The sequence below is a fragment of the Rhopilema esculentum genome, chromosome 18, assembly GCF_057945365.1.
Source record: "Rhopilema esculentum isolate cy_ngs chromosome 18, ASM5794536v1, whole genome shotgun sequence".
Taxonomy (NCBI): domain Eukaryota; kingdom Metazoa; phylum Cnidaria; class Scyphozoa; order Rhizostomeae; family Rhizostomatidae; genus Rhopilema; species Rhopilema esculentum.
The window spans coordinates 2,104,328-2,124,039 of record NC_142832.1 but is presented as its reverse complement, the minus strand read 5'-3'; the positions used below and the strand labels follow the sequence as shown (position 1 = coordinate 2,124,039).

Sequence of the window (19,712 nt, the reverse complement as noted above, 5' to 3'; positions counted from 1 at the left end):
ATTATACTGTATTTTGAGTTGCGGCCCTCGTATGCATTTCAAAAATCAAATTTGGCCCCCTGTTTTATAAAGGTTGCCGACCCCTGCTCTAGATCTTTGACGAGAGGAGCATATTTATGGCGATTCCGTTCTGCGTTGCACATCATATTTGTTTCGAATCCTACGTGTTTTAATTCATTCAGCTCCAAGACATAATCCATTCAGCTCCGGGTATATCTTATGCTGTTATTTAGTATCTTTTAACATTGTATAAAACAACATTGTTCGGAGTAGGAGAGGAAGATGCAGAATAAAATATTCAAAAATTCAAATTTATCAAAAGAGCTTCACAAAAGCTTAGGAAACCAAAGCATAGCAAACCAGCAATCTGTGCTACTTTGAAATGATAATTATCAGTTGAAAAGAAAAATTATCAAACAGACGCCTGCATAACAGAAACAAATAATCGAGAAATCATTTCTATGTAGACGATTATGTATCGATTAAAGCTCAAAATATGAAAAAAAATGGAAAACTCATTGTATCATTTTTATCAATGTCTTAATGGATCATTCGTCACTGTCTACAAGACAATGAAAAACATACATGATCAGGAACAGAGAAAGAAAACAAAGAAAACTTAAGAAAAAAAGATGTCAAGTTACAGGTAATGTATTGTTAGAAAGATAAATGAAATAGCTATGAGCCTGAGCGTCAGCCAATCAGATTTTGAAAAGTATCTAATAATGTCGCTCGAACTAAGAGCATCCAGTTTCCAGAATTTACGTCGCCAGGCGCACAATTCAATGCCTTTTAAAGTTGCTAGAAACATGATGCCATTCTGGTGAAAACACAGAAAATCTATAATCTACCTTTGAAAGTATTTCATGCCAATATTTTTTTAACATTGTGTGGCATTATAATTTTCATTAAATATTTCTTATTGTCGCTCAGCCATTTAGCAAAATAGGTGCGAGATTAAATATAAATGAGTGTTTGAATTTCAAATTGAACTTTGAAACAAAACGAGGAAGCTTTGACTTCGAAAGATTTTGTAGAAATTATTTTGTAGAAAAAAGCAATATCCATGACTGCAATGGTGGGTGGGGGCGTTAATGTAGGAATGTAAACAAAGACGTAAAAATGTGATACACAAATATATGGATTCTTAGAGGCAAGCAGTATTTTCCTTGGCAACGATGAAAATATGAAACCAGTTTAACTGGTGGCAAAGCAAATTTTTCGGAATCTATGCAGTAACGCTGCAATTTTATCCAATTTTAAAGTTTTTATGCATATCTCCTAAACGGGGCTCGTTGAAAATGCAAGTGAGACTTGTTACGGGGCTTGTTACGAGCATTTTAAATTTAATCGTTTGATAGTTTAGGTTTGTGAATGAACAGATAAATTAAAGCTAACTTAAGATACAACAACACCAATGATAAATTGTGAAAGTAGGGTCAGTGCACAGTACCATGATACTATGGCCAAAATCATTAGAAATCCACGATGAAATTTCGGTGAAAAACGATGAAAAAATATGAAATAATTTATGCTTATTACCAAAAATCATTTATGCTTATTACTTCTCAATTATTAATCGTAATCGTTGTTGTTATAACATTTTCGATAGATTTTGATTCCAAATGGCGATGTATTATAAAAGTTTAAATGATATGAGATAATACAAACATATTTTCAATCTTTGATGCTGAAATGGCCTGTCATTGCATTCATAGTATAGCATTACATTTGTGACATTTCTAGACCCTGCACTTTGGTTTTGATAGCAACTCCTGCTTTCAAATGGTGTAATGGAAGCTCTAGATGATAATTTTTTTTATCGTGTGCTATTTGATCAGATTTATAGAAATTACTACTTCTTAAATCGCAACCAAAAACACAATTATTCATACTTTCTTAATCAAAAGAGCCAAGCGGGTTGAAAGACCAAGTAAAGATTTTCAATTTTGAACTAACCAGCACATTCATAGCAGTGTTATATCAAAATAACTTTTGCCGACAGTCACCACTTTAAGACCGTTATTCCAACGATCTTATCGATAATTCACACGACATCACGCGTGTGTAGGTTTCCGCGTGGAAAGCCTGAACAAGACGTTTGTGCGTTGGTAATGCTTAATCGCAATTAATTATATTTTATTGACAGTTTTTCTATGCCTTGTATAAGTAACCGAGCGATTATTAAGCAGTTGAGCAATCAATTGAAACTTTCTAAAATAACATGAAATATTGCAATATTGTGGTACGTGTCATAATTCACATAGCTTTTAAGTCATTCTCGGTAGCGCAATAACATAACATTCTAAGGATTGCCTAAAGGGTTTAACGAAATTTTCTGGATATCAGCTTACCTTAAGGCATGGTTATGGGCGATTGATAGTGGATAGGATAAAAATTCCATATCAGCTCGGTGGATATTTGTAGATTGGTGGAGTAACTTTTATGTAAGATATTTGCGATTTTCAAAATCCTTTATTTAATGCATTTCCCTCTAAAAGATTCACATACTTTATTCAGTTTAAACATAGCAGAAAGGGCGAAACGATCATAAAAATATCGTAGACTCACCTCGAATCCATAAAATCACAGCGAACTTTCTCAAATGTTTTTAATTAAGATGTGCTCACTGCTCTTTTCCTTGTCAGTTGCTTCAAAACAAATTTATTCACTCGGAGATGAAATAAAAGCCTTTTCTTTGACGATAAGAGAGTACCTGCCAAAATAATAGACAAATCTCAGCGACAAACATTTAGTTTTCTGGTTCTATTGTTTCTAGCTATGTTAATAAAAACCTTATGTAAACCCATCTTATTTACAAATATCCTGTATTAAAGGGTCTCACGAAATTCATCAATACATCTAATGTTCTTTGACTGAAATCTCCTTAGCATTTCTTTGTTTAAAAAGAATACTGAATCGAGATTTATAAAAATGCCTCTGAAGAAAATACCCCTGAAAAAATTGCTAGTAGTCTCTTAATGTAATGTCAGATCTCCAGGTTTGAAGTTCTGCCTGTAGGCTTAACAAGGGCAACTAAAAAAGCCTCTCTGCACCTTTTTATTCGATGCAAGTCATAACTTTTGCTTAGGTAGAACCTTTGAGGCATTGGTTAGAAACAGTGATGTCCACAAACAAGAACTATCTAGTTTGGCAATATTTATTGAAAGAAGACAGACTTTCGTTTTTGCAACAGGCAATCTTTATTAACAACTCTTTAAAACTTTTCTTTTATAAGATTACATATCTATTGGAGTCAAAGTTCACAAGAATTACAAGGGAGTCAAAGTTCTCTAATTCGCTTATTTTCGCATTTCCTTCTACTTAAGTTTTTAGTTAGTTAGAAATTGCCAAAGCTGGGTAGACTTTCGACTCTTGATAATCGCTTATGCAGAGAGTTGCTCGCTTGACAAGCAGTAATGGTGCGAGAAACAAACTTGCAAAGAACAGCAAAATAGTTTAAACATGTTTGTGCAGTGAGGATATCTATTGATGTAATGGCACAACCGTGAGCTTGACCAATGCCTAGAATACTTTTTTCTTGTTCATTATAAAGATCAGTTAAATTTATGGAACAAAGAAGACAGCATTGATTCTGAAAATATGAAGATCCTTTCATATGACACAGCCCAAGGTCCGTATATTGCAGTCTCGAGCCCCTTCTAAAGATATCGTGTAAAGCCCGATTTTGGGAAGTTACTAGGGTTTGAAGGGGCTATTCGTTACTCAAGGAACTTCCATGTCCAAGACAGAGACGGTGAGTACAAAGCACAGCTGAATCAACATTCGCTAAAACTTTACTTTTAACAAAGGAATAATGGCGTACACGAGTAACTGGCCCTTAGTTTTCGCTGGATACTGATCCTGATCTTTCATTTGCTAGTTCGAAGCCATTGTCTTTTGAACTCAAATAATTTTTGGTGTTTCCATGGGGCTTTAAACAGCTGTGCAAATATTCCAGCAACATGCCATTTTGTCGACCTTTTTAAGCCTTAACTGCAAGCTGCTCAAAGCATATTCTCAATGTATTACACACTTTCTCTTTTCTATATGAACACACTCAATTTAAAACATCGAGATACCGAGAGGGGGGAGCGTGGCTAGTTCCCCCCACTTTTTCAGAAAGTTGGTCCTTGAGATTCTTGCAAACCTTATGAGAAAACTTCGGGGGGGGGGGGGGGGTTTGTACGTTATCTAGATCGTCACATTTAAATGACATTTCTAGGGAGACAAGAGATGTTTTCTCCAGAAAAAAAATATTTCAAACAGGGGAAAGGGTGTGGACCAAAAGGGTGTGGTCCCTGACACACCTTTTGTCCCCCTCACTAATCCCAGGCTTGAGCCGCCAATGGTTTTTATTTAAATATAGAATACTGCATGAATATCTACAGATCTTGCTATCATAGTGCATAGCCATTGCAATAAAAGGGTCATACAGCCAGCTTAATTCTTCAATTGTCTCCCATTTGTTTATGTTTTACTTGTAATGTTCATCCACAACGAATATTATATGTAACGCAATATATGGTATGATTTTTGATGAATTCAAAGGTTGCTGTTTTCGAAAGGCTTTTGACCTTTTCACGGCCTTATCAGTTGCATCATTTTCTTCACGTCTTTGTATACACTAAAATCTATTTGCATTAAAATTCAGAGGATCTTTCAAATAATTTCTACTTCTGTATACTTCTATAATAGCTAGCTCCGTATAGGAAAACTGCAAGTCAATTTCTGTTTTCACAACGATCTTTCTTGCTGTCTGTCTGTCTTTCGTTCTTGGTCGTAAACTTTCAAGATCCTTGATTGTTTAGAGCTGGGTTGTACTATGACTGTGCTATATTGATTTTCGAACTTTTTTCTTTATTCAAAATCATTTTGTCATAGTGCAATGAAACTTGGAAGTTTCTTTAAAAACGGTTTCTCAAAATTACAGTTAATTTTTTACAGTTGTGGGTGTTTCTGGATGTGATTTTAGAATATGTTAAAAAAATTCAATTTATTTGCATTATTTCCGAACTTAGGACATCTACGCCTGTTTGCTTATACACTTGTGAGAGAGAGGGAGGCTTGTTAACAGAAATGAGGCAAAGAAAGTTGCAAGTAGGTTAGAGCATAAAGGAGCTAATTCAAACGAAGAGCAAATTGAGTTGAGTCACAATACTTTTCAAAACAATTTTAGCACTTACTAGTGTGGAATCATAGACTAACCTGCAGGGAACTCTTAGGGCATAAAGGGGAATTTCACAACTATATTCTTTGGGACAAAACCCCCTGTTACACACATCTTCTTCTCTTAGGAACCAACTTTAGAAACTGAGTCCTGAGATGACAAAAATAAGAGGCGATACTTGGAAATAACTTTTTTAAAGATGGGATGAAAATGATTCTTTTGTTGATTGTTATGATATACTGTGTTATGTTGCCTGTGAGAGCTTTCTGTTGGCACTTCTACATATTGGAAAGGCTTTCGTTATCTTGGTGTTTATGTGTTTAGTTTTTTAGCTCTTTAGCATTTAGAAATTTGAAAAAATATAAAGAAACTTGTAGAAGCGGAAAACCAGCAAAAAATCGCAAAAATGATCATTTATCTAGCATGAGTACAGCTTAGTTTTGCTTGAAAAAATTTATGTATCTCTCCAATAAAAAACAAACCTTCGTAGTTTGGAGGTTTTTTGAGTCCAGCAAACGTTTTCGAGCAATTCTTTTTTTACATGGCAGCATTTCAATTCCACACGAATCAAGCATTTTGAATCGATTTCAGCTATAGTCATCATTTCTGAAATAATGATGCAAAAACTTCATAATAATCACCAAAGAGTCTTTATGATTCTCTTTTCTTTTGCAAGAAATAATCAATCAACAAATAACCAAGAAATAACCAAGAATTAATCATCAAAAGATCAAGACGTGATATTATAGCATTATGAAGATTTCATAGTGTTATTTTTTCCCCAAAATCTAGGTTTTGAGACACTTAAAATGCCTTTTGAAGCCTCACATTACATGAAAATTGGTTTTGCTGAAACAGCGATTAACGTAAAAACACTAAAATTTATGATACCTAGAGTATAATGTTTTCATATCAACTTACGAATCAATAGCATATGTTTGAGACTGAACTAGACTTTGCTAGTTACACGATACACAATTAATGGTGGATTATTGTTTTCACTGCATAATGCCGCTAATTTTAAGAATTTTATTTCAAGCCAAGCGGTTGCAAATACTTCAAAAGCTAAAAAAATTTGAGTAATACCAACACAGATACAATCGTTTTACCAAGCAACGATTTGCACACAAATGAAAATGGAATTCCAACAAATTCTAAACTTTGTCTGATCTAGCTGGCAGTAAATCAATCACGCCTTTATCCCGCCAACTGTTCAAACAACTGACCGCGCCAAATTTTCAAACTGTGGAAGAGAGAGCTGGGCATGAAGCGCCTCCGGAGCTGCAATAGCAGTGGTCTCAGACTTTTTTTTGGAAACTGCGGATTCATAAGAGGGATGTTTTTATTTACTTTTAATGGCAAGATCTTCATACGATAAAAGCAGAATATTTTGTTTGCACGATAAACTGGTTTAAGATGCCTTTTATTTTAAATATGAATTTTCAGTACTTTGTTTATTCCGGTTTTTGCATTGGCAACTGCTGTTAGTTAAATCGTGTTTAAACTTCTAGTCACAAATGACTTTTGGAGAATTTCAGTGATCGAAATAAGGAAATGTAGGAAGGCATGGCTAGATTTAAAAGTTAGGGGTTTGAGAGACTGTCAGCCCAAAGTAGGGATTAGGACGAAGCCAAAGAAATTTTTGCAAACATAACCTTGTTTAGAGCCATTCTAGAACTATTTCATGTTCTTTTTCAAAGTTTGAACGTGATATTGAGAATAAGAATGAACTCAATTTCGGAGGAAATGACGATCTGATTTGAAGCCAATTTCGCAAAAAGAAATACACCAAAGTATACAAAAACGCCATTGTAGTAAAATTTATCTTGAACAGTCTGAGCTTTCTAAAAATGAGGATGATTACATATCCAAGTTCGTTCTCTTTGACCATGTTGTGTTCCTGTGGGTTTTTTCAAGTAAATTAGAAATATTTTCACCGCCTTCTTTAACTTTCCACAGGTTTTCAGCGACAAAGGGTCGCTATTACGAACGCTGGAGTTTAAAGAAAATTCATATACAAGCTAAGGCTAGCCAGCATAGCAAGACACCTGCAGCAATGTGGGACACCTATAGTAGTGCAGTGGGACACAAAAAGATAAAAACAGTATATTTTTAAGGGAATTTTTCATCGAATAATTTACAAAATTTATAAAACTATACTATGTATTTCAAAATAAAAACCCGATTGCACAAAATAAATAACAGTGGTTTGTAAGTATTAAAAGGCGGGAAAAATTTCGGTGACATGCATGTAGCAAACGCAATGTTACGAAGCTGGAATTGCTGCTGAGGCAAAGTTGCCTTGAGAAAAAAACTGAATTTTCGGTGTTTAAAAGGCATTATTCCGAAATTACATACCTTCCAGAAACATCATTATTACCAAAAAAAATTAGGAGCCTGTGTTTTTAAAAACGCCTGGACAAGTAAGCAAAGAAAGGGCTTTCTCTCCATGTTTAAGGCCAACAATACATATAAGAATGTGTTGCGAAGGGGGCCCAAACGGATCCAAAAGGGTCCATTGGTGAAAGTGTCCCTTAACGGGTACAGAAAACAAAGCCGAAATAGTTCTGATCCGCAAGGTCTCTTTTCAAGGCAGGGCCAGTCCGTACCTGTCTCTTTGCGGATTTATTTGCAGCGGCCATCCTGATTAAAACTAAATCACATATTGAATTTGCGTTTTATAAAATCTATTTTGGCGATAAAAAACTATATAGAAAGATAGAAAGCAACAAAGCGTAGATGTAAGTGACTGTGTGTTTTGTACTAAAACTAGATGTTTCTCTTTCCCGAACGGAAAGAATGAAATTTTAAGTAAAAAACGAATAAATAAAGCGTGCGATGTGAAAATGAGAGTTAAATCAACAGACCTAAAACTTGACGGAGCTTGACAGAAGACGAAACTTGCATGGCGATGCCTTTTGCAAATTAACGAAGGTCTTTGTGGCTAATACTTGGTTCAATACTGACACATTATTCAAAATTTTCGTTCAGATAATGAAGATTTACACCAAACTATGTATATAAAATACAAAATCTTGTAAAAAACAATTTATGGTTCTCGCCTACCTTATTTCTTTATCAACTTCCTCATTTATTTACAATACATCTATTTTCTCGCGGGGTGAAACTTCTGCCTAGGCCATGCCTACTTTCCTAATTAAACTTCTACAAAATAATCGTTCCACAATAATAAACAGCCCCCTGCGTGCGTGAGTATAACCACTTGGGCTTTTCATTTTGAATATTGCTGATACACACTTATTGTATCTGTCAAGGGATTTAAAGCTGTACACATAAAACCAGACGCACATGCCACCATACAATCAAACGTCTTCTTGAATCATAAATGCCACCGAGAATGATACTCAGTAAGCAAATGCAAGCAATAGGTCCCAAGGCGAACGAGGTATTTGATACTAGGCACGTATCTCCGATCACCATATTCATTAGTCACTACTGAGACGATAGAAATTCTAACGCCACTTGAGCGACAACTTCGTTATTACGAGCCTAGGATTACAATGTGCCAAGGCAATCGTTTGTGGCATATCCTCCAGCATAAAGAGGGTAGTACATCGATTTTCAGATCATTTTAACTGAAGGGAATGAATTTGATGATGAATTTTTCCAATCAATTCCACATTACCAGTACTGCTCAGCAAAATTCCTTTTGGTCCCGTTTCTCTCACGAGACAAGGTTCTCCCTTCTTAGTCTTGTGCTTGCCTGTCACGTGACGCAACTTTTGGCCCTCAGTTGGCATGATCACCCTCTTGAATCATTTTGATCAGCAACACGTTTTCATCGATGACTTTGACATATTTAATAAATCTTGCTCATATATCTTAACGCTTTTCTCTCTAATAAGAACTGTGTCATCTCTCTCGAGCAGGGTACTAAAAGAAAATAATTGTTTTGTAATTAAAGACAGAATCATAATTATATATGTATAATACCTAAAATTGTTGTGCTATAATTACTAACCAACTTTTTTTATTGCAGCTGAATGTAAAATTATTCAAAGAAAATTTCAAATCTTGAATCAATGTGTTTGTGAGTCAAGCGGAAATGTAACTTAAAATTTGGCAGTAATTTAAGTATCTAATCTATTTAGCAAATTTAAAGTAGGCCAGGAAAAATCAGCTTTGTGTATAGAAACAAGAATTTCAGTTAAGAGCTTTTAACGAAACAGATTCAAAAGGAAAAAGTTTCAAAATACCTCGCGATAGTTTCACAAAGTTTTGGTACATTATAACCGGTCTTGGCACTTGATTCGACAAAAATTGCATCGTTGAGCTGAAAACAGAACCAAATTTGGATTCAGTGTTATTGAAAAAATTCAATAGAATTTACATACATTGGAGTCTTTGAGCCTGCGCATTGAACTTGATAAATATTATGCAGCATCTTTGACATAGGGGTTGCCTTACCCGGCCTCACTCATTAAACACTTCTCTTATTCGTCTCCCCAAGAATATAAGTTTATACCAAATATAACAGCTAACACCAAAGAGACACACCTTTGCTAGATTCACGGCCCTCTGTTCCTTGACTTTCCTCTTGTGATCCAAATCAACTTTATTTCCACACAATACTAATAGAACATTTTCGTCGGTATACTCCTGTGGATAAGAAAAAAAATCAAATTCTAATTCATATATTGCATGTAGTCAGATTAGAATTTTGTATCAAAAAACCCCTTTGAAACATTTTTCTAGCAAGGTGTAAAACAGTTGCTTTCTTAATATGCCTGAAGTGTTTTTAATAGATTCAATTAATATAATAATTCTCTACAGTTAGTTACTTAGATTTCTAAATTTGAAGTTTGCTTCCTTTTATTTGTGTATTGATTCAACTGCACATGTTGCTATTCTTATGGCAGTTTTAAAAACTTCATCAGGTCACAGGGAAATAATCTCAAAAGATATGGAAATGAAATGGTCTTCAACCTACACTTGCATCCAGATTGTTAGTACTCCCTGAATCGCAGTTTCTAGTGCTAACACAAAACGCGAAACCAAACAAACCATTCCTTAAGGGTGCGAATTGCTCTCGATTACCAAAAATTTCAGTTGAAAAATTGTAATGAAGAAAAAATGTAGAAAGAGGAAATATAAACGAGAACTAAGAGAGAAATTTTTTGACACTCCAATCAGCTTTTTATACATTATAAATACATTTGCCTGTCACGTTGAAGCTTTCGCCCGATCTTCATTATACAGTGAAAGTGGTCATTTTAAAGCACCAGAAAACCTTCTAGTTTGACTTAGTTTAAAAGCATCTTAAACCAAAGAGAACACTATCCAGGAGCCTATAATGCCCTAATGTTCGTACTAATTCATAAAAGGCCCCGAATTCTAAAACATGTGAAAAATTTACTAGAGCATCTTCTTATCTTCCTCAAATCAAGTCTTAGCATATTAATTCACTTCTTATCGTGTACATGCAAAATTCACACTCAAATGATCCTAAGAAATACAAAGATGAAGTTTAATCACGTACTAAGATTAATTACTAGTTTTGTACACAGAGGTCAAATGGAGATGGTCCTTATAAAAAAAGCTTAAGTATTTAAGACAAGACCAAGGACACGGTAGATAAGAGCTGTCACGCACTATGAGAACAATCTAAAGATTTCGGTGGGTAATAATTCTACTTTAACATAACTTATTCATTTTGAATGCAGTTTTGTCAAGAACAAGATATATTGCTACATTTGTCTCAGTTGTTCTTCTCAAGGTTTTAATTACTGATCATTTCAAAAAAATCAACATTATTCTAGAAGAGTAACTCATAGAGTTTTGGAGAGTAGAGTAGCGTTTTTCATAGCAACTTAGAGAATAAATTGCTTGATCTGGTTCAATAAAGCAAGGTAGGCAGAGTCGCAATCTTTGAGTTGTCCTTACCCAATTAGAAAACAGCTTATACAGATGTTTAAGAAGTCTGGTTTCTGTAGAATTGACAGACATGTGTGTCTTCAGCCACAAAATCTGATAGATGCAGGACGTTTAAGGTGGAGGACCAGATCATTTCCACATATTACATTCTTTATACTGTTAGAAATATTTTTCATGTAATTCAACTAATGGGGTAGCGGACTGCGGCTGAACAACTCCAATAAAGGCTGACACAACATTAGGATGCCAATGTGAGAAGATTGAATTAAAGACCCATTAATTTAGTTAAACAGCTGACCAATACTAGTGCTGCAAAAACACTTAAGCAAAGATAGTTATAAACGAACATTGTAGTATAAAAAATAAAGTAATTGCTTACATATATCGTCTTTATCCAACTTTTTACATTGAGGAAGGAGATTTCTTCTATGACGTCATAAACAAGAACAACAACATCAGCTCTTCGAAAATAAGATGGTGGCAGGCTGTTGAACCTTTGGAGGAGAAATAGATCAATGATTCCCGCTCACTCAATCAGAGATTGCCAACTGAGCAATCAAGAAACACGTTTCATTTCCATCCCCTCATACATGGTAATGACTCATACATGGTTTGTTCAGAAAGGCGCGCTGTAGTTGTGAAAAAGCATGATACATAAAAGATTACAAAACTTTATTTGATACAAAAACGTATATTTTCGCCTTGCATTTTCATCCAGTATTTTCGTCTAGTATTTTCACTCGTCCAGTATTTTTGGCCAATATTTTCATCTAATTCTTTCATCCATTATTTACACCCAGTAACTTCACCAAGTCTTTTATCTAGCACCCACTAGATTCCTTAAAGATTTTGTGGCACAGCCTTATACCCGGCATGTAGTCCAACCACTCAGGCCCTTCCCCCATTTAAATATATGACCTATCTTTAATAGCAAAGATGTCACTATCAAAATGGAGGTAGAGGTGCGGAATCTCGAAGCCGTCATCCCAGGATTCGAAATCGAGGCTAGCCAATAAAAAGACAGGCTTGACTAACTGGCTTTGTTCTGTCTATCCCTTTTTTGGCAGCTTTTTTATCACTCAAAATATCGGTAAACCCTTCTAGTGGCTAGTTAAAAAGCTCTTCTGACAGCAGCTTCCGATGTGGTGTTTGACAGGACAATTTTGAGCAGGTGAAGGGAGAGGAAAATAGAATAGGAAAGATAAAAGAGGTCAGTTAGTGTATGGTTAATGATGTGAATGTAAAGTAACTTGATGGGAAAATATCTACTTCTGAAACAAAAATCTATATTACCAATAATTAATATTAATAAATTAAAAAATAATCAAAGAATTAATAAATGATTACCTGAAAGTTAATTGTTGCTCAAAACCTTCAACTTTAAGTGTGTAAGTACGCCTTCAAATCAAATTGGAGAAAATAAAAGATGACATCTGCATTCTTTATTTAACTAAAGTGCAAACAATTCGATTTGATATGTTGTTAATGTATGTTAGCAAATTTATGTTAGTGATGAAAATTGATTAATTTTAATATCGTAAAGGCTTGACATCTTAAATCAAATAAAAAGAACATAATTTATTCCAAGACATTACCTATCTTTTAAACATTTTTCTTTTGATATTTTGCTACTAGGCGTGGTGTGGCGAAAGCCTTGAATATTTGAAAATGCTGTTTGTTGAGTTTGCACGAGTGAAACTACATAACTAAGGAAAATTCGCAATGGTCCAAATATTTCAATTCAAAAAACTGGTTTCAAAAAACACTTTTGAGGATATTCGCACAGTTAGCCGAAGAACTAAACTGTAAAATGTAAATGAAAAATTTCGCTAGCAAATAGCATTAATTTAATGCTTTTGAGCTAAACTTAACTTTTAGAAACTTAATTTTTGAAAACATTGTGAAATCGTGCTAGTTTGAAGCAGTGAATTACGCAAAGTAAACATATAAAAAGAATTATAGTGACGAGAAATAATTAAGCTTTAGATTAAGAATGCAATGAATGGACAAATTAGCGAAATTTTGACAAAAATGAGATTGATCACAATAGCTTGATATACGGAGAAAGGAAAATACACAGATAAGAAGAGTTTAGAGAATTGTGACGTCACACCACACGATTGGGAAGCCAGTTTATTTGACAACCTGACATCACTTCACAACAAGTATACGAGTACAGTCACTATACAGAGCATGGCAACCTTTGCCATATTCAACCACAGTGGCCGTGCATCATTTTACTGCAGTTTAGCAATTCCTAACACGGAAAGCTTGCGTATATTCTCAAGAAAATCGGGGGCAACGATATGAAAAGGTACTCCTCCCCCCCCTTCTGCATGTAAACTCTTAATGATCACAGACCTGCCTTTACTATGAGCTCATAACCAGCCTCAAATCTTTTACTCTCAGCAGCCCCCTTGCGCTTTTGATTCCTTTCCATCTATTTGTAGCCCCAGCGAGAGGTGGCAGGGGGCAGATTTCCCTTGGGCTCAGGCTGAGAGGGGGGATAATAGCAACAATACCAACTGTTTTAATGACGACCTCCTGGGCCCCACCTCTCTTTTTGTCCTAGGCCTTGGAAATTTTCCGGCCGGCGCCTCATTGGGAAGTTACTCAACATGACAGAAAACAAACATGAAATTTAACAAACCAAATGCTTTATTCGTCTCTTCCCTTTCCAGCACAGTTAAAATCACATGACAGTAAGAATAGCCATGTGACAACAAATTACGCGACAACGTTGCTTTGCAAAAATTTATTGTGAACAAAACACGAGACATATGGACAGAATTCTAAAATTCTAAAATGTTGTTTGAAAATCTAGTTATAAAAATCCTGCTTGTTTGTCCGATAAAATTGCTTTGCAAAATGCAGCCAGTCGTAACCAGTCGTAACCAGTCATAACCAGTCGTAACCAGCAGTAGACTGAATAACATGGAACACAGTATTAGAAATACATACCGCTCTTGTCCCACTGTATCCCAGAGATTCAGAGTGACACTTTGATTGCTCACTGTTACGACCTTTGTGTGACAATCTGGATCTAGAATACAGGTAAACATTGAAATTAAAGGGTTAAATGACAATAGTTCATTATTTTTCTCATACTCTTGCAGCAATATTTAACCAATGCATTATTGCAACCTTTAAACAAAACTTCATATTGTAGACGATGTTAAAACTAGTATCAAGTAGAGTCACACGACAATCACAATACAAACTATTAATATGTATACATTTGGGTCATGAACGGTCTCTTCTTTGGCTACTCATCAAAAATGGTACCGTGACCAGACTCACTTGCTGTCGCCGCTCTTCGGGATGAAAATGTCCCTCTGCTAATCTTTCGAATTAAACTACTTTTTCCAACGGCTGCGTCGCCAACAAAAATGACCTTGTATTCCTGCCCAGTGCTTATTACCGGTGTCATTCTCGGTGTCATTATAGGAGTCTACGAAAATTGATGCATTGTTAAAAGATTACAAAATCACAATGGCCGTTGAGGCAATAGGCCGTTGCTTTTGAACTGTCTTATATCGATTATTTTTTGTGCTTCTTTGAGTCGACTACTGTCATGTCAGAATAGACAGGGCATGCTGAGATATTTTCTGATCATATATCTGCAAAAATAGCGTTAATTTTGATAATATTTTCGTAAAGATGATAACATCAAAATTGGACATAATATCTTTACTGATAAAACCATCCGACCAGTCTCTATTATATAGAGTGGCAATTACATAGAGGGGCAATTAAATTTAGGGGCAATTAAATAAAGGGGCAATTAATTAGAGGGGCGATTACATAGAGGGGTAATTAAATAGAGTGGCAATCACATAGAGGCGCAATTAAATAGAGGCGAAATTAAATAGAGGGGCAATGAAATAGAGGGGCAATTAAATAGAGGGGCAATTACAAAGAGGGGCAATTAAATGGAGTGGCAATTACATAGAGGGGCAATTAAATAGAGGGGCAATTAAATAGGGGCGATTACATAGAGGGGTAATTACACAGAGGGGCAATTAGAGGGGCAATTAGGGGGAAATAAGAGGGACTACTGGAGATTGTGATATACTTTCGTTGCTTGGTTATTAAAAATTCACCAAACTAGTAAAAAAATAGAAAGGTGATGGCAAAAACAAGTACATCAAATAATATACAAAATTTAAAAAATTAATTATAGATATGAAATTTTTACCTTTACAGGGGTACTTGTGGTCTTTGGTGGACTAGTGGGTATTTTTGGGATGGATGGGATCAAATCTGGGACTGGAAGAGGCGGATTGTGTGATACGGTAACATCAGGAATGCTTTCATCAAATGATGGTTCAGATACAAGCGAATTCCTCTGGCTGTTCGAAATAGGCATAATCCCATTTGGAAAACCGAATACTCGGGACCCGCGTTTACGCTGCAGATCGGGACTGTTTGGGGATCGCGGTGATACTTGACCTTCTCGCCATAGAATGCTGGTGTTTAAGTTGATATCGACGCGTTCTTGCAATGTCTTGTTTGCGTTTCTGCAATGGAGATAGTAGGACATTTAGAAGTGGTAAAACTGGAAAATATTTCATTGTTGATAGACGGCAACTAGATGTAGCAATCCATGGCTAAAATTGATCAGGGTGCTGTATATTTTTCTAGGTGAGAAGCTCCAGTTTTGAGGTCTGTTAAAACAAGTAAATGCAAATATAAGTTTAAATATACAGCTTTTGTATTTGTATTTGATGCTACCTAGCATCCGAAGGTAGTTTTTAGGACACTGAGAAGCTTATGCTTATCTAGCAGTGTCCTTGTCCTTCCTCTCGATGTGACCACACCTCGTGATTCCTACGCCTGGAATTACAGAGAGCTGGTGACTCTCCCCACTTTGGGTAGAAGTTTGATCATGCCAGGGACTTGAACCACGGACCCTTGGGTCTGTAGTCAGCCCTTTTAACAACTGGGCCATCCTCGCAATTACAGCTTCAGATATGTCACTTAAATATGAGATCAAACTGATTCCAGGCATACGGCCTGAATGAAGATGACTGCAAATTCATAATGCACATTGCACTCGTGTTTTAAGAAATGATTAGAAATTCTCTAGAAAAATAAATAACAGAACACTGATGTTAACTAATGTAACAAAAAGTGAAAGACATTACCTTAGATCCTGAAGCTCTTGAGTAAGATTGTTTATGTTCATGTCAAAATACTCTCTCTCTTCCAAAGCATCTTGGTACTTTCTGAAACATCTAAAAATAAGAGAAATGATAGATGGAATAAAAGGGGCACACAAAATCTACACAAAATCTGAAAACATCTTTTCTAGCTTAATATACTTCAATTGAACAAGAAATGATATACAGTCAGTAAAATAGTTGAATTACCACTCTTTGGGAATATATGGACGCAAATAAAATACTTGTTGACGAAACTTCTTGAAGCTTACAGGTTTCCCATATTCAGGCGGAACAAAAGTTTTTGCATTCATTAAAAATTTTGATATTGTATTTCTGCATGTATCGTAAAATGTCTTCTATATAATATAAGGTCACTTTAAATCAGTTGTTAGAAACTGCATTTTGCCCGAAAAGATTTCTGTAAGGTTGTCTTCGCAAAAGAACAAAACTTTAATATGTCCAGTCGCAGGTTGATATCATTCGATAATAAGCAACTATATTTTAATCACCTACTGAAATCACTTGATCAAATAAATCAATAATTTGATCATGCACTAGAATTATCCTATGATTTACAGTAATCACCTGATCATATAAGACAAACACGAAAATCAAACAAATGAAAAGTTTTATGAAAGTTTTTTTCTTGCTTAGCCAGCAAATCATTAAAATAGCTAATCACTTTCGAAAACATGATTAATTCTTGATCAGTCTATCAAAACAAATGACAAACATTTTCAATTAAAAACCAACCGCTTGTAATCCTCTCTATTGGCATCTGCAACCTTTGATAGTTTCATCAGCTGCTCTTGCATGTCGCTAAAGTTTTGGACAACCTGTGATAACTTCTCGCTCAGCAAGCGGTTTTCCTATCAAAATAATAAGGTTAAATATTTTCTGCAATCTGTTCTGCATAACAATGTAGAGCTATGACATGATAGGCTTCTAATCTTTTACTATAGCAACCTACCAACAAAGAAGCTGTCAAAAGCAGGACTAAAATTACCAAGTCCCCGAAAGAAAATTTGGAAATAATGGAGATGAGCTTGATCAAGTCCCCACCCTGCCCTTTGCGCGCCCTTCGAACATTTGTTAAATTTATTACAGACACTAAGTAACTAAATGCCTAATCAACTGAAGTCTGATAAACAACCAAATACTCTATTCGATTCAGCGAAAAGCCAACGCTTCATTGCTCTAACTGAATTTAGTGCATTTTGGAAAGAAGAAATGGCAGTAGCATTGATGTAAAAAAACTGCTCCTTATATTCAGAAATGAACTGTAAGAGACAAGGAAACAAGAAACTGATGGCCAAATCTACAATAACGGGTCATTTCATTTGCCATACATACTGCGCTACTTTCGAGACTTACTAGTAGACCCAAAGGGATTCGTGATACCATCAAGGCCCCCAAAACATTAGGGTTTTCATTCACAGGGTTCTTTTGATCAAAGTTTGTGTTGAACGCTTACATCTTAACTCAATGATTGAAGCTTTATTAAAAATTAAAGAATGCCACAGACAAATAATATCGAAGAGTTGCTGCAAATTCTGTCATCACTGGAAGCTTGGCCTAAAGTTCTTCTAGCTAGCGATGGCTTTCCCTAAGTCCATTATTGGATCGACCACTTTGGTCCCTCTTCAAAAATCTAAGAAAGGTCTAACAAACCTGCGATAGACAATCATTTTCGTTCCTTAGTTGCGCTTCTGAGGTTGTTGCGGCATTCAGTTGTTTTTCAAGCTAGAAAATTGCAAGATATATTATTCACAAGAAAATGGTGTCCTTTTCAGTACTGATAAAATTATAAAAACTTAGCATCATTTCATAAAAATGAATCTTAAGGGGTGTTCCAATAGTTCACAAAATAGTACATCTCTTGCCGTTTGGTTAAATAAAAATCTGTGCCTTTTGAGGAATATTTCATACAATGTTTACCCAACAATTTGATGAACTTTAGCAAAAACAAAGATTGCATTTAACTGACCCTCTCCTTCCATGCCTTCAGTTGATGAAATTCTTCTAAAGACCTTTCTATTTTTGCTTCAGCCTGAAAAGTAAAAGGTGATATACTTTATCAACCCGATATACAATTAATGAATTACTTAATAGCTAACGAAGCGATTTGAATAGCTGTCAAACACACTGATGACATTTATATTGAAAATATAACATAAATACATACAAACATTAAGCCTGAAATTCCACTACAACGGAACTTGACTTGGGTCACAAAATACACTTTTGCCTACCTCTGCTTTGATTTTCAGGGCGTCCGTCAAATCGTTTTCTTTTGCTTCTAGAATGCGATTGAATTCAGCGCGAAGATGCTCTTCTCTTTCGCCGTGCTGAAAAAATAACACAGATAGTGTGTGACTTCAAAAGCGTGTGCAAGACCTCCCTAAGCTTTGGAAGGCAATCATTTTCAGATCAAAAACTCGCATCAATTTTGGTAAAACCTTTTAAGACTGGAGCAGTATTGACCTGGGAATCAAACAGTATTTCGAGGCTAGCGCCTCTGACAACGAGGCATTGATATAAAGTGATCTCCAAATTTGTGGGTATTTATCAATGATAAAGCTATAAGTTTCATTAAATACCTTATCTTGCAGCTGTTCTTTCTCACGCAGAAGCAGTTGATCCATTTCTTCATAAACACGAGCCAGCTCCCGTTCATGTTGTTCACCTTTGCTGAAATTATGAATATTTATGAACAATTATGAACAATTATGAATAATTATGAATAATTATGAATAATTATGAATAATTATGAATGATTTTGGATACATCGATGAAGGTAGAAAAAGTTCAGACGAGGGAGATTGGTCTAGCGCTTAAGACCAATACTAGGGAGGGTACATATAATTTCAGTGTGAAGGTTAAACTGCGACTCTGCTTAGGCAAGAAATGCTTTTGCTTGAACAAAGCTAAAGAAATTTCTGATACCTAGGTTTGTGAGATACATGGCATTCTAGGGCATTAAATACACCATTCGTAACACAATGCTATAATACCTTAACGACAGGTCGATTAACTTACGTTCCCAAAGCAATATCTAAGTAATACCAACATGCTCATGTGAAACCTTAATACTGTTCAGAAAAAACCGCAAGCAGCAATTGAATGATGCCGTAAGTAATACGCCCTCAAAAAGAAGCAATCATTTCATGCCTTTTAAGTTTATGCAGTCGCCATTTAAAATGCAGGTTTTCGGCCACCTAAGCATCCGAACGTGGAAACCAAACGGGGATTTCGGGAAAAGTAGGGAATTAATGACAAATCGACAGTCGTTCTTTGTAAATGGATTTGAACGTGGTATGCAATGATAAACACCGAATGCAAGTGGGTGGACTGGGAAAGAGATTTCTGTCTTACAAGTTGGAATGGAGGCTGAGATGTGGAAGGCGGTATAGGTGATGATTATTATGATCATAATTATTTGATATGTTAGTTATGATTATGATGATGAAGACGACGATAAA

General features: G+C 35.4%; 2 protein-coding genes across 6 annotated transcripts in view; both read right to left on the bottom strand.

Moving 5' to 3' along the window:
• The window catches only part of LOC135680740 (EF-hand calcium-binding domain-containing protein 4B), a 41,420-nt gene extending 38,650 nt beyond the window's left edge, over positions 1 to 2,770 (bottom strand). The window contains exon 1 of one of the 2 annotated variants that reach the window (XM_065194891.2): positions 2,572 to 2,770. The gene's annotated coding sequence lies outside the window, so the exon portion shown is untranslated. The remainder of the gene's footprint in view (positions 1 to 2,571) is intronic. The other variant, XM_065194892.2, reaches the window with a different exon arrangement.
• A 4,507-nt stretch (positions 2,771 to 7,277) lies between these two features.
• LOC135680741 (EF-hand calcium-binding domain-containing protein 4B) overlaps positions 7,278 to 19,712 on the bottom strand; it is a 32,012-nt gene continuing 19,577 nt past the window's right edge. For 3 of the 4 annotated variants that reach the window (XM_065194895.2, XM_065194893.2, XM_065194896.2), the window contains 14 exons: positions 18,831 to 18,921; positions 18,483 to 18,578; positions 18,218 to 18,280; positions 17,902 to 17,973; positions 16,984 to 17,099; positions 16,213 to 16,302; positions 15,264 to 15,585; positions 14,366 to 14,516; positions 14,027 to 14,108; positions 12,413 to 12,463; positions 11,445 to 11,559; positions 9,689 to 9,790; positions 9,388 to 9,464; positions 7,278 to 9,064 (listed from right to left, as the gene is read on the bottom strand). In XM_065194895.2, coding sequence (XP_065050967.2) covers positions 8,956 to 9,064; positions 9,388 to 9,464; positions 9,689 to 9,790; positions 11,445 to 11,559; positions 12,413 to 12,463; positions 14,027 to 14,108; positions 14,366 to 14,516; positions 15,264 to 15,585; positions 16,213 to 16,302; positions 16,984 to 17,099; positions 17,902 to 17,973; positions 18,218 to 18,280; positions 18,483 to 18,578; positions 18,831 to 18,921 — 1,537 coding nt within the window. In that variant the 3' untranslated portion in view covers positions 7,278 to 8,955. The remainder of the gene's footprint in view (positions 9,065 to 9,387; positions 9,465 to 9,688; positions 9,791 to 11,444; positions 11,560 to 12,412; positions 12,464 to 14,026; positions 14,109 to 14,365; positions 14,517 to 15,263; positions 15,586 to 16,212; positions 16,303 to 16,983; positions 17,100 to 17,901; positions 17,974 to 18,217; positions 18,281 to 18,482; positions 18,579 to 18,830; positions 18,922 to 19,712) is intronic. The other variant, XM_065194894.2, reaches the window with a different exon arrangement.